Below are 14104 nucleotides of genomic sequence, written 5' to 3' on the forward strand. Positions count from 1 at the left end.
CTATTGACTCTATTATACGTGCACACACAAAAATAAATAAATAAATAAATAAATAAATAAATAAAAATAAAAATTCTTTGTTCCACATATGTTCTAGAGAAGAACTAAAGTCATATGGTTTTGTAACGGCCTTTTTAATTTTTGAAATATTCCTTTAAGACTTGCTGCATTGTGACATTATTTTCATGATAATTAAGCACTTCGAAATACAAAAAAAAAAAAAAAAATATATATATATATAATTTAAAACATTAAAATAAATAAATATATAAATAATAGTAGATTAATTCATTCATTCATTCATTCATTCATTATTATTTTTTTTATAATACTATTAAATGATAATAATAATAATAAATTATTATCATTTTGATGTATTTTTGGGTTGAAATCTGACCATGACCTTTTCATCGGATTCCCCCATTCACAGCAATTGTTAAAGGTCTAGTTCACCCAATAATGATAATTCAGTTATTATTTTATTCACCCTAATGTACTTTTAAATCTTTAAGGTGAAATGTAGACAAATGTACAAAATAACACAAAAGCAGCACACAAAGTGGTATGGGGTTGGAACAACATGGGAGTGAGTAAATGACAGATTTCTCTTCTTTATTTTTGGGTAAACCATTGCTTTAAATCACAAAATCACCCCTCTCTCAGTTCTGTTCACCCCTTTTCTGTCCGTCATGACGTTCACATACTGAGATCTGTGTGTTTTTGAGATCATTATTGGCGAACATGCCTGATGACGATAGCTTCATCAAAGAGGCCGGGTTTCCCCTGCGAAAAGATGGAAAATGAGAGACGTATAGAAAGGAAACAGGAACGTTCAAATGATGTTGGCACACTGTCACTGACATCGTGCTTAGAAGTTGAGACATCTGGATCCCAGGCAGCCATCACCATGGCGATCAGCATCACGGTTATGGTGGGAGAGAGCAATAATTAGTGGTGCGGATCTGTCATCATTTGCAGTGTGTGTATGTGTAGGCCGGCGTAACCAGACATTTGACTATCAGCATAAAGTCTAGTCCTCATTGCAGCTTATTCTCGCCAAAAAACACCCATGAAGAGATTTTTTAATAAACATGTAAAAGTGACCAACCACGATTGATTTTGTTTTAAGTGGAGTCCTCCCTCTTAGAAGAAGAGGTTCTATATAGAACCTTAAAGGGTTCTGTCAGCTAAACAAGGTAAACGTACCTTATCACTAGAAAACATTTTAAATAACCTGTTAAACATGAAAGTATTTTGCAATCATTTACATTTCTCCTTATTATATGACCTTTTGCACATAAAGTGTTCTCCAAAATTGAGTCAAGAAACCTAGAATTATATATAGAACCCCATTGGACCATTTTTTCTAAAAGGTGTTATTGTGGCACTGGAGTTGTTTTGGCACCCTTACATTTGTGCTTATTTCATTACTTAGAACATTTTAATGGCTAATGATCTACTGTTTAAGCTTATTCTTCTTCTGAGACTAAATTTTAAACAGTATATCAGGGATTTCAAGCTACAACCACCAAACTCGTCTCAATCGTAATCGTCCAATCTCGTAACATGCTAGCAACATGTTAATTCATGCTATCAGTGTTGTAAAACATGCTAGCAACATGTAATTCATCCTATCAGCATGTTAAAACATGCTAGAAACACCCTTAAAAGCATGTTAGCAACATGATAATTCATGTTAGTAATATGCTAAATTATGCTAGCAACGTGCTAATCCATGTTATCATGATAATTCATGCTACCAGTGATTAGTAACACTGGTAGCATGAATTATCATGATAACATGATAGCAATGTGATAAAACATGTTATAAACATGCTAATTCATGCTAGAAATGTGCTAAAAAAAATGCTAGCAACGTGTTAAAACACTCTAGCCGCATGATAATGTTATCAACATGTTAAAACATGCTACCAACATGCAAATTCGTGTTAGCAATGTGCTTAAATATGTTAATTCAAGCTATCAATGTGTTAAAACATGTTAATTCATGCTAGCAATGTATTTCTTTTTCGACTTTACTAAATTTAAAGCTTTCAAACTTTATGCATCAACATTTGTTTCAAACTTTTCAATCTAGTTACACTGTATTCAGCACAAACTGTGCTACAATAATATGTGAGCAGCATGTACAAGTTTGTGTTTTTGAGAAAATCAAGTTTATGCTTAAAACAAGAGAATATATTTCAGTGAAGTAATAAAACATATATTATTGGATTCTTTTTCTAACCCCACTGCCATTTTACGGTCGTGTCTAATTCATTAAATGCAGTTTGTTTGTGTAAGAGGCTTTTCAGAAGATTACATTGTGCTAGGTTGAAGGCTGTTTGTGTGTTAAAATGAAGTTTTATTGCTGTGTCACACCTCTTTCAGAAGACCCGAAATATAGTCGTGTCTCAGAGGGCTATTTCTTTGTCTTCATTAAATGATGTGTGAAAAAATGATAGTCTTTCTCTTGTTATTACCTGCGTAGGTCTCCAGGTCAGGGTGAGGTCAGGCTCCTTAATGAGAATCTTTGTGTCAAGTGTAGTGTTGCTGTAATATATAAGCTGTGTTCTAAAGCCCAGGGAGCAGTCTATCTAGACAACATTAGACATCATGCACACTCCCTATTCTATTCTATTCTATTCTATTCTATTCTATTCTATTCTATTCTATTCTATTCTATTCATCTTCACTCTATTTGTGTGGCTTGCCTGACTGAGCATTAATGGACTTGCTGTATTTGTAGAGCAGTTTAGTTCAGCCACTCTTGGGGTTTGATTTCGATTATGATGCTGTTTTATAAAGTCGCTGCTTGTGTAGATAGTAGACAGCACAGCAGCTCACTGTAGGGTTTGGAACCGAGCCAGTGTGTGTTCTGGAATCTCTGCTTTTCAGAGAGAATCACGGCATCTCCTGTGACCTCCTGTGACCGATCATCATCTTCACGCTTTAATTAACATCTTCACGGTGCACAGACAGCGGCAGAGTGCCCACTGACAAACGCACACACACACACACACTGCCTTGCTGACCACTTCGTACTTTAGCATAGGCTGCTGCCTTCAACTGATTTGGAGCTCTACACAGGCTAACCACAAATAGTGCTTTACTGAACTTACAATTGGTTCCAGTAGATATTGACTTAGCATGTTACTAAGCTAACAACACGCATTAATATAAAAAATGAATATACACTGTAAAAAATAAAATAAAATAAAAGTTGAGAAAGGCAACCAGCTGGAGGAGATTTTTGAGTTTTCTCAACTTGTTGTTGTAGTTCAATTTACAAATTGAAAAAAACTCATAAATCTCCTGCAGGTGGTTGCCATAAACAAGTTTTTTTTTTTTTTTTTTTTTACAGTGTAGTACAAATAATGCAGTTTCAATCAGACTTATATATTTTATCATTTTTATCATATTTATATTTTTACTGAATTAAATATATTTTTTCATCTTAACCCATTCACCATCTCAGGGAAAAAAAAATAATAATAATAATAATAATAATAATAATAATAATGAGTTTGTTGCAGTGCATTCTGTGATTGTCATCTCCTTCCCAGAATGTTATTTTAGTGTTATTTATATATTATTGTAGTTTTTATTAATACTTTGCATTTGCTTTTATTTTTATATTTTCGGTTTTCAATTTAATTTTAGTGTAATTTTGTTTAAGTGTGTGTGTGTGTGTGTGTGTGTGTGTGTGTGTGTGTGTGTGTGTGTGTGTGTGTGTGTGTGTGTGTTGATTTATTGTTTTGCAACTTAAACTTATTTAAGTTAGTGGCCAAGGCAACATTTGTAATTTTCATTTCATTCTATTTTTTTTTTTTTTTTTTTTTTTTTTTTTACATATTTAATTTAGGTTTAATTTATTTTTATTTAAGTTTTAAGTTTTAATTTATTTCCAGATAGTAATTTTTAGTGTTTCAACTTGAACTAATTTATAATTTTCTTTGAAAGTTTTTTTTTTTTTTAATTTTATGTATTTTTTAATCTAATATTTATTTAATTTTATTTTATCTTTATTTCAGTTAACAAACATGACAATGCTTTAAAATCCTGCCTAGGTAGGCAGCACACTAGGGTTTCTCCACAGTAAGGACAGTCTTATTTCTCTTTTTATTCAGTAGAGAGACATTCTCTCTCACACACACACACACACACACACACACACACACACACACACACACACACACACACACACACACACACGCGCGCGCGCGCACCTCACTCTATGCACATTTACATTTCATCCTGCTGTTTTTAGTGGACTGTTGTTAAACTGTTGCTCAACCTCATCTGTGCTGAGCTAACCAGTGCTCGTGAAAGGAGGAAACTTCCCCGACAGGGTGCCGTGTGCACTTGAACATGGGAAGGAAAGAGTAGGATTTACAGGATTAGACCTGGCTAAAATCCGTCTGTGCTTCCTCTGCTAAAAGGATGAGGAGTTTCCCCCCTCTGCCAAATGGCACCAGCACGGCATCCTCCACCAACATCCAAAGGCACCAGATAGATTTCTCTTTTCTGTTGCCATGGGCAACCAATGTCTTCCTCCATCCTTCGGTTATGCCGTCCCTCTCTTCTCGTGGGCCTTTTGCCGGCAGGGATTCTCCATTTCTGTGTCTCTGTGAGTGGTTGGAATAATGATAATGAGGTTAAAAACCTCATGATGATGTCGAGGAGATTTTCTTTCTTTGTCATTTTAATCGTTAACAAACTGTCTCCGTAGAGTCGGTTCAGACTGACCTGATCTTTTCATCCGGGTCTTCATGAGATGAGATGAGGTGTAATTGTGGCTTCCCTCAAATAGCTTCCGGCTTATAATTACATTCATCTTTCCCTCTTCTGCTTTGTGACATCAGCGCTTTCAGAATATTCTCAGTCGTAATGTGCGTTTTATAATTTGATCTTTGATGTTCTATTTACAGAGTGTCTCTTCTTCACCTGGCCCCATTTTCCTCTATCTTTCCTTATGATTTCCCATCAGGATCCAAAATTAGATTTGGTAACACTTTATGTTGATAGTCCACTTTAGACATTCTACTAATTATAAATAACTTTGCAACTACATGTCAACTAGCAGTCATTAGAGTATTAGTAGACTGTATGCTTAATATCTGCTTACACTTTATTTTGATAGTGTAAGCAGCCCAACAGACATTCTACTGACTATAAGTAACTTTGCAAGTAACAGTCTACTAATACTCTAATGAGAGTTGGTTAATATGTAGTTATAAAAATAAAATAAAGTGAAACCTTAGATATTTTTTTTTTAACTCTTGCTGATGACGACTGAATTGAGGAATTTTATCAGCCATAAAATTCTTACTGCTCATGAAACTGTATTTTGCATCATTCCATTAATAATATATCAGTTGTTGACAGTTGTGTATAAAGTAGTCGAAAACCATACTTGAGTAAAAGTATAGATAACTTACCAGAAAATGACTTTGGTTTCTTTTTGTACTTAAGTACGAAAAGTATTTTTTGATATTAAACATACTTAAGTATTGAAAGTAAAAGAACAAGTAAATGTAAAATACAAAAGGAGCAACAAAAAAAAAAAAAAAAAAATATTAAAAATTGTTCTATTCACAGTTTGAGCAGCAAGATTGTGTTCAGTTTTAACTATTTCTTATATGTTGTTTCTTTGAATTAAAAAAAAAAGGCTAAATGTTTATTGTAATTTTTAAATATAAAAAATCTTAAAATATTAATTATACATTGATCATTCATGTTAATTCATAGTGCATTATAACTAATGTAAGAGACAATTTTAAAATGTCAAAATGTAAATGTTGAAATTAAAAATGAACAATACTTTTATTAACCTTATTTAATGTTACAAATTGACTCTTATTGTAGTGTTACCATTTCATATAAATCCAAACAGTCATGCTTAAAAATGACCATCTTTACACACAAAGGCATAGCATGTGTTACAGTGCTGATAAAAAAAGAACTGAAATCGAATACATTTCTGATTCATGTTTCTGTCGCTGCATGATGAGAATACAGTTTAAATATGCAACTTCGCTGGATAATGAATGCATAACAGCGAAATGGATATAAACTAATATATAAACAAATGCAAATTAATGGTAACAACCGTGACATTAAACAATTGGTGTTTTTGTCACATTGTTTTAACCGCTTGAGATACTACTAATGTTAGTATCCTCTCAGCCTCGACGTCAAACGTACTAACATACTACTAACGTACAAACATCCACTAATGCAGCATCTACTCAACAAACAAATTACTTTATAATGATATGAAAACACGTACTTTAGTGTACACTGTATAACATACCGTTTTGTTGTCTGTTTTAAATACGTTTTTGAAGTGTCCCGCTCTGTGCAGCTTGCAGCCTCACGTCACATGTCAAAACAAACTCTACGAGGCATCAGTGTTAGTTTTTATTTCGCCTCTAGAGGCCGCTCTCGTACTGTATAATGACAGCGCACTCTTCTCAGCCGCTCCAGCAACGGACGCAACCCGGATAATGAAATCAACCGCACTTGTTTGCACATGCTTGCTTGCAGTCTGTGTTCTTCCGACTTTATTTTGTAGTAAGTAACAAAAATGCTTTGGGAAAATGTATCGGGGTAAAAGTATACATATTATTTAGGAATGTAGTGGAGTAAAAGTAAAAGTTGCCAGAAATATAAAAACTCAGTACAGATTCTCCCAAAATATGCTTAAGTACTGTAATGAAGTATTATTACTTTGTTACATTACACCACTGGTTGTTGACTCGACAAAGGAATTATTTAGCTGTTTTCCCCTTGCATATTTGCGGCAAGTAAAACACAGTTGCATCATTGTATCTTTGTGAAACTTTAAATTGAACATTGAGATCCATCATGATTTTGATACTCATATTTGTTAAATTCTTCAGCAGTGTTTAAGTTAATTTCTACTGCATAGCTTTTTTGCACTTTTGTCATGGCCTAATAATTAGAGAGTCAGACTGGTAACCTGAAGGTCGTAGGTTCGATTCTCAATACTGGCAGGAAACGACCGAGGTGCCCTTGAGCAAGGCACCTAACTCCCAATAACTCCCTGCGGGCACCACAGCAAAAATGTCTGCCCACTGATCCAGGTGTGTGTGTGTGTGTGTGTGTGTGTGTGTGTGTGTGTGTGTGTTCACTACTCATAATGAGTATGCACTAACTTGGATGGGTTAAATGCAGAGGACAAATTCAGAGTACCACTTGACCTTCATGTCACTTTGACTTTTCACTTTTTTTCACTTTCCAAACCACAATTTAAAGTAGTTAAATAATAGTCAATCCTTTTGCAAGAGTAGTTAACTATGCCAAAGCTATTTAGATAAACATTCAATGGATGAATCTTCCACTGAAGTAAAAGTCATGTGACAGTAACTGAGATTCTCACATCACTTAGTATTTATATTATGTATTACGTTGAGAATCTGATAGATACCCTCCAGTTGTTTTTTATTTACTCAACAAAGCCAATTTTAATCTTATTTGGACTTTTTTTCCCACAGGTGAGTACACTGTGATGACAGCCCACTTCCACCTGAAGAGGAAGATCGGTTATTTTGTGATTCAGACGTACTTGCCGTGCATCATGACCGTCATCCTATCCCAGGTGTCCTTCTGGCTGAACCGAGAGTCTGTTCCAGCCCGAACTGTATTTGGTGAGTTTAATCTCTGAGCGAATCTCAAACTTACTTACAAACTTCAGATTGATCTGGGCTTTTGGAATATTGCAAACTTTGGACGCTACTTCAGAGACTTGACATATGACACTATAATTGAATTTTATAGTTACAGTTTTGCTGCATTTCATCTGGCTTGGAAAAAAAAAAACACTCTTTTGTTTCCTTGTTGCCTATCTTTATAGGCAGTGCTTGAAATTCAAATGCGAGGTGTTTTAATATCATAAATGGAATGTAATGATTGGAGACCATCATTTTGAGTGTGTTTATCATGTAATATATTGAGGTTTCAATAAAATGCTTGATTACAGTAAAAAACTTTCCACACAGTCGCTGTTGCGAACTGATATTCTGACTTCTGCAGGATTTTATGACGCACTGTTGGCCTCCAACCAAACCGATGCAGAATATCTGCATAAATTAATTTACTGTGACAGATTAATGGAGGACTAAGGTCACACTGAGCTGAATGAAGATTTTAGATTAGTGGAGATTGAGTCTAGATTTTCAGTTCTAACAATAGATAGACATACTGTATGTAAATATAGATAAATCCCAGTTGGAATAGTTACCCATTCAGGGGAAAATTGAAGCAAAGTTTGCAAGAGTTTTAAATATCTTTACAAAGTACAACACACAGGAAAAAAAATTAAAAATTACTTTTCTAGAATAAAATAAAAAATCAACAAAGATTTCTGTGAATCCCACGCTTTGAATCCCTGTTTACACCTTATATTAAGATGAGTTTTGGTCGATCAGATCACAAGTGGACAACGCTAAATATAGGTGTCTACTTTTGACACTTCCAGAGGTAGTTGAAAATGCATTCGACCAGATTACTTTCATAGTGAAAACGCTGGTCAAATGCATTTCAACAGCCACAAAAGACCACCTACTCTCCGCCTACTGACCTAATGCGTAAACATTATGGGAAGAGCTCTAGCCAGACAGGATTTAAACTTTTTCGCCTGAAGACCCAGATTTAGTTTGAAGACGAAAAATGTATCAAGCACAATGTTCTCTCACCATTCCTGATTTCTAACACACACTCACAGCGTTTGACGTGGTCTTGCGGCTATCAGAGCAGAAACTAAAGCTGCTTTCCGTTTGTTTTTCCGTCATCTCCGGGAGCGTTCATATGTAAATTGGGTGAGCTCATTTCATCCATTAGATTGAAAGATCTATCCCCTTGAAGAAATCAGGACAGAAGTGGTTGAAATTGGGCAAAAGAGATGGATTAAAACACCAGGTGTATACGGGAATGTGTCTGCCGCATCTACTTGTGATTGACCAAACGCATCTTAAAGGTGCTAAAGAGGATCTTTTCGTCGACTGAGAAACCAAAAACCATTAGTGAGTTTTTGAAATGAGCGCATGCGTAAGAACAACCCCCCTCCTTCACAGCTCATTTTGAGGGAACGCCTCCCAAAACTCGTGCACGAGTATTGAGAAACAAGTGTTTACCACCGGCATTCGCTGTGTCGTGTTAGTGGATTCATTATGTCGGACTCACTGCAGGTAACTCATAATCTGCAGTTGTTACTCCTGTCTCCTGACAAAAACATTGCATGCTGCACCTGTAGAGTGTGGAAAGTTACTGGAGCGCACAGCCGCGCTCGTCTCTTACAAGGAACGTCATGGCAGTGATTGACAAGCCAGAGGGCCAATCGCGTAAACGATTGGCTGATGTTTTTAAGGCCCTACCTCGTGCACAGATGATGTATATTAATATTATTCCTTTCAGTGCACCTAATAAATAGTCTTTTATCAGTTAGTAAAGACAGTTTCAAGTAATATTGCAAACATTTATAAAACAAAACATCCTCTTTAGCACCTTTAATACCAGGTGTAAACATGACCCCCGACTTTATGTATGATCAGCTCAGATGAGAAAGTCAGTTATCTTGGCATTGTCTGATATCTTTGCAGCACCAATGTACAGTTTTTATTAGCCAATTATTTCACAAATTTCTTTATAAACCGATGGAAAATTACCAATGGTGGGTATGCCATGGTCATGAAATACGAAAGTATGACTTTTTGTTGCTAGAAACTGGATCATGTTTCAATAAACCAGTACACCTGATTGTAGTTCATTAGTAGAGTCTCTATGACCTAAACTGGCTATTTTAAGTATTGAAAACATTGCAACAAAATGTGCATTGTCTGTGTACTCCAGGATCAGGGCTGAGAAACACTACCATAGCTGAAGAAGTTGGATTGACCTTCAAGCTATAAAATTCACATGGAGCCCTGGGAGCCTCTGGCTCCAGAGTCCTCTGCCCCAGATTAGAGACCGGGAAAGCCGGGTAAATCGTTTCGGTGAGGATTTATAGGGCTCAGGTACGGAACAATTTGGTTACTGTGGAGATTCCCTGAGCTCTGTGTTGCTAAGCAGGTAACGTTGAGGAGATGAGCCCTCCTGGCATAGGTTCAGATGTCTTTCTGCCCCTACCGTCTGTCTCTCTTTTTGTCTTTGTCTTTATTCTGCCGTCGGTGTCTCTCTCTCTCCCTGGAGTCTTTCTGGCAGTTCTTCAGCTGTCCCGGCCTCTCTCTGTCTCTTATCTTTCTCTCTCTATCCGTCTATTATACAAGCCTTTTAAACAACCTGCCATAAGGCAAATTTTCAGAGCTAGCGTTCCCAAAAGAAATGTTGTATTCCTAAATAATAACCATAAGAAAGTCAGTATATTAATGCCACTCGTTAATTGTAGAACATCATATGATTTTTTACCATGTCGTGGATAGCTGATTAGAGTTTTATGATGTGTTGAGATATTAAAGTTGAAATAGAGAGAATGGCATTAAAATGGAGCTCAGATGTGCGTGAAGGCGGTTCGAGAGATGCATAATTGAAAACTTGCTCCAGGCTAAATAGCTCCGGAGTGTTATCTAATGTACACTTTATTATGATGCTTGTATGTACACTGTGCCGTCATGTGTTTTTCAGTTTGTTGCATTACTAAAGTATTAAAGGATTAATCCAACCGAAAATGAAAATACTATCATTTGCTCACCCTCATGTTGTTGCAAACCCAGCAGAGTTTCTTTCTTCCATGGAACACAAAGGCAGTTACATTGCCGAATGCCCAAAGTGCTTTTCATAATGGGGACCGGGGCTTTTGAGCTCCAAAAATAACAAAAAAAAAGCCCCATAAAAGTAGTCTGTATGACTCACACGTTATATTCTCTAGTCTTCTGATGTGATGCAATAGCTTTGTCTGAGGAACGTGCCAAAATTGCGTCGTTTGTGGGAAATCTTGCCATCGGTGACAACTCTCAAATCTTCAAACGTGTTCAGCTCAAATATGGTGTGCTGAAAATGCATTGCACCAGGTTTGATGACAGTGATGCCAGATGCCTTGGGTTTTCACATATTGTGAATGATTGCAGTGTGGCAAGTTTGTATAAACGGATGTGAAAATGATGATTTTTTGGTGAATAAATGACTTAAATTTCAGTCCGTTCCTCACACAGCTATCATATGACTTCAGAAGACTAGTGCATAAGTCTATTCAGTGGTACTTTGTTTGTTCTTTTTTTGGAGATTGACAGCACATCCGTACACATTCACTTTTGTTGAATGGAAATATAAAGCCGTTCTGCCAAACATCTACTTTTGTGCTCCGCAAAAGAAAAAAGTAAAACGGTTTGGAGCAACATGTGTGAGTAAATTAAATAGAATGTTCATTTTATTGCTTCATAATTCCTTTAAATAAGAAAACTGTTCATTTATAAGGAAATGAAAGCATCTTAACTTTACAGCGGAGAAGAACGTGACTGGTCCTGCTGTGTATGATGCCTCTGAATGGTATCAGCTGGGTTTATTTGCAGCTCAGTCGATAATGATACTTGATGGAAACTGAAAAATAATTACACAGAATTCAGCCATTCTGTTGGTCACCATGCAATTTTAAAACCTAAATTTAGGATGATGGTTTTTCAGATGGTGCTATGCTTTTTTAAAAGTGACAACAGAAGCATTTAAAGTTGTTGCAGGCATTATGGAGTTCCCTTTATCTCCCTGAAGTGCTGAAGTTTGTTCGATTACATTTCTCTCCATGCCATAACTGATACTTTTCCATCCTGCAGTATAGTGTCTGACTGCGTCTCTACGAATGATTAAACATTTAAACACTTCAGCAAGCAAATCACCTGCTACCCAGGCAATCAAAGTCTCTACGCTTCTCTGCTGCTCCCTATGCATACTGTACTCAATATTAAATAAATTATAATCTAACATGCTTCCATATTTATTCCACTTTAAATGAGTACACATTTATTTATTTAGTTAGTTAGTTAAATATTTATTTATTTATTCCCCTGCATTTAGTGATTAATGGCTGTTTTTTGATAGTAGATACAAAAATTGGTTAATTTACAACATATGTCTTTTTATTTATTAAAATTATAATCACATAACTGTTGCACTTTAAACTAGTACACTTGCCTTGTAACTATTTATTTATTTACTTAAACCCTTCATTAAGTGACTGTTGTGATGTTTCATATAAACAAACGACAAAAAAAAATCTAATTTTATTATATACATTTTATTTTATTATTTATTAAATTATAAACACATAACGGGGGCAGTTTAAACTAGTACACTTATATACAGTGTTGGGTAAGTTACTTAAAAAAAGTAATTAATTACTAATTACATCATCAATGTTACTCTGTCTGAAAAGTAATTGAATTACTCAATAAGTAACTTACTAATTACTTCTTAAAATCCCTATAAACCTTGACCAGAAAGACAATAAAAACTCTTTTAATAATTTTGTCAAACATGGAATAGTTTAGCCTTTTATAGCTTTTTAAAACATTTTAACTTTATTCAAACATATACTATAATACTTTTATTTAGGCTACTTTATAATACTTACATTTTTTTTAGTAACAAATAGGGATGTCACTATACCAAAAATCTAGTAGTCAGTACTGATACCACCAAAAGTGCACAATACTCGATACCACGGTAAAAATATATAAAAATACAAATAAAACAATGCTATATATTTATTTATTTTTTTTATTTTTTTTCCAAGGTAGGTCTAATAGTAGTAAAGAAAAATACCACAGAAATTGAAAAATAAAATATAAAATAACTCTGCATAGTCATAACTGTATAAATTAAATATAGATTAATCCTTATTAAAGCTTTTCTTTTGTTGTTTGATTATCATTTATAATACAGACAAGCCAATAGTAGACAGTAGGGGTGTGACGAGACAGGTATCTCACGAGACGAGACGAGACTCGAGATTGAGTTCACGAGACGAGACGAGACGATTTTCACACACTATTTTTAAGAAATCCTCAATGGCGAAATACATGTCGAGAAAAAATATTCTGCAGGTGTCTTTAAAATGTTTTAACTAATCATCTCGTAATGAATGTCATTTCAGTTCTACTTTCTTAGTATGAATTAACATATGCAGTAAAAGACAACAATACTCAAGTACTGTAAAAGGTTTTGCCACTAACTCAACTGACTGGCTTCTCTTCTGTATGATTTCAGTCTCTTTAGGCCTTACTGTACATGATTTATGAGCTTCTACAACTTTTGACCTCCTAACTGAACTCCTTTCCCCAAACTGATCATAAAAAACAGTATAAATAAAAATGGTAACACTTTACAATGAGGTCTCATTTATTAACATTAATTAACCAACATCAACTAACAATGAGCAATATATTTGCTACAGTATTTATTAATCTTTGTTTATGTTAGTTAATAAAATGATAGTTCACAGTGCATTAACTAATGTTAACAAATGAAACCTTACTGTTTGTGCTTAACAAGATTAAGAGAAAACTGTTATTCATTTTTTTTATGGTAACACTTTACAATAAGTGCAACCAAAGTGCAAATAAGACCTAATTTTTCTTTGATACAGAGCTAAGAGATGGTTACAACTACGCTGCCCAGCCAAAAATAGCTTTCATATTGAGAGATATTTGCATGCATCAGGGATCCGCTTTCAAAATGCGGGGTATTTACATCACGTTTGAATGCGCGCTCGCGTTTACTTTCACTTTTAGCGATCGCGCGTAACTCTGTAAATATGGAGCGGTGGCAACCGTTATCCAACTGAATTAAATGTTTTTTTATTTAAAATATTTATTTATTCAAAACGACAGTGGAGGCGTAATGTAAACGAAGCTGTGGCATAATCTTTCCTAATCATCCTAACACTCTGTCATGGCAACAACATCACGAGACTACTTTTCGCCTCGACGAGAAATCTCGTCACATATTAGTCTCGCGAGATCTCGTGCCACCCCTAGTAGACAGTATCATGTTTTAAAGGCTGTCACTAAGACCTAATGGACAGAGACAATACGCTGTTACACATGCTGTTCACATTCACATAACCAACGCGAATATACGCCAAGATGGGCAT

At 35.1% G+C, this 14104-nt stretch overlaps 1 protein-coding gene across 7 annotated transcripts in view; it reads left to right on the forward strand.

The window, feature by feature from the left end:
* Positions 1-14104, forward strand: part of LOC125250758 (gamma-aminobutyric acid receptor subunit alpha-2) — a 158028-nt gene that overhangs the window by 84083 nt on the left and 59841 nt on the right. For all 7 annotated transcript variants that reach the window (XM_048163485.1, XM_048163484.1, XM_048163489.1 and 4 more), the window contains one exon: positions 7521-7673. In XM_048163485.1, the coding sequence (XP_048019442.1) occupies positions 7521-7673 (153 nt within the window). The remainder of the gene's footprint in view (positions 1-7520; positions 7674-14104) is intronic.

This window comes from Megalobrama amblycephala, linkage group LG17, assembly GCF_018812025.1.
Source record: "Megalobrama amblycephala isolate DHTTF-2021 linkage group LG17, ASM1881202v1, whole genome shotgun sequence".
Taxonomy (NCBI): Eukaryota; Metazoa; Chordata; class Actinopteri; order Cypriniformes; family Xenocyprididae; genus Megalobrama; species Megalobrama amblycephala.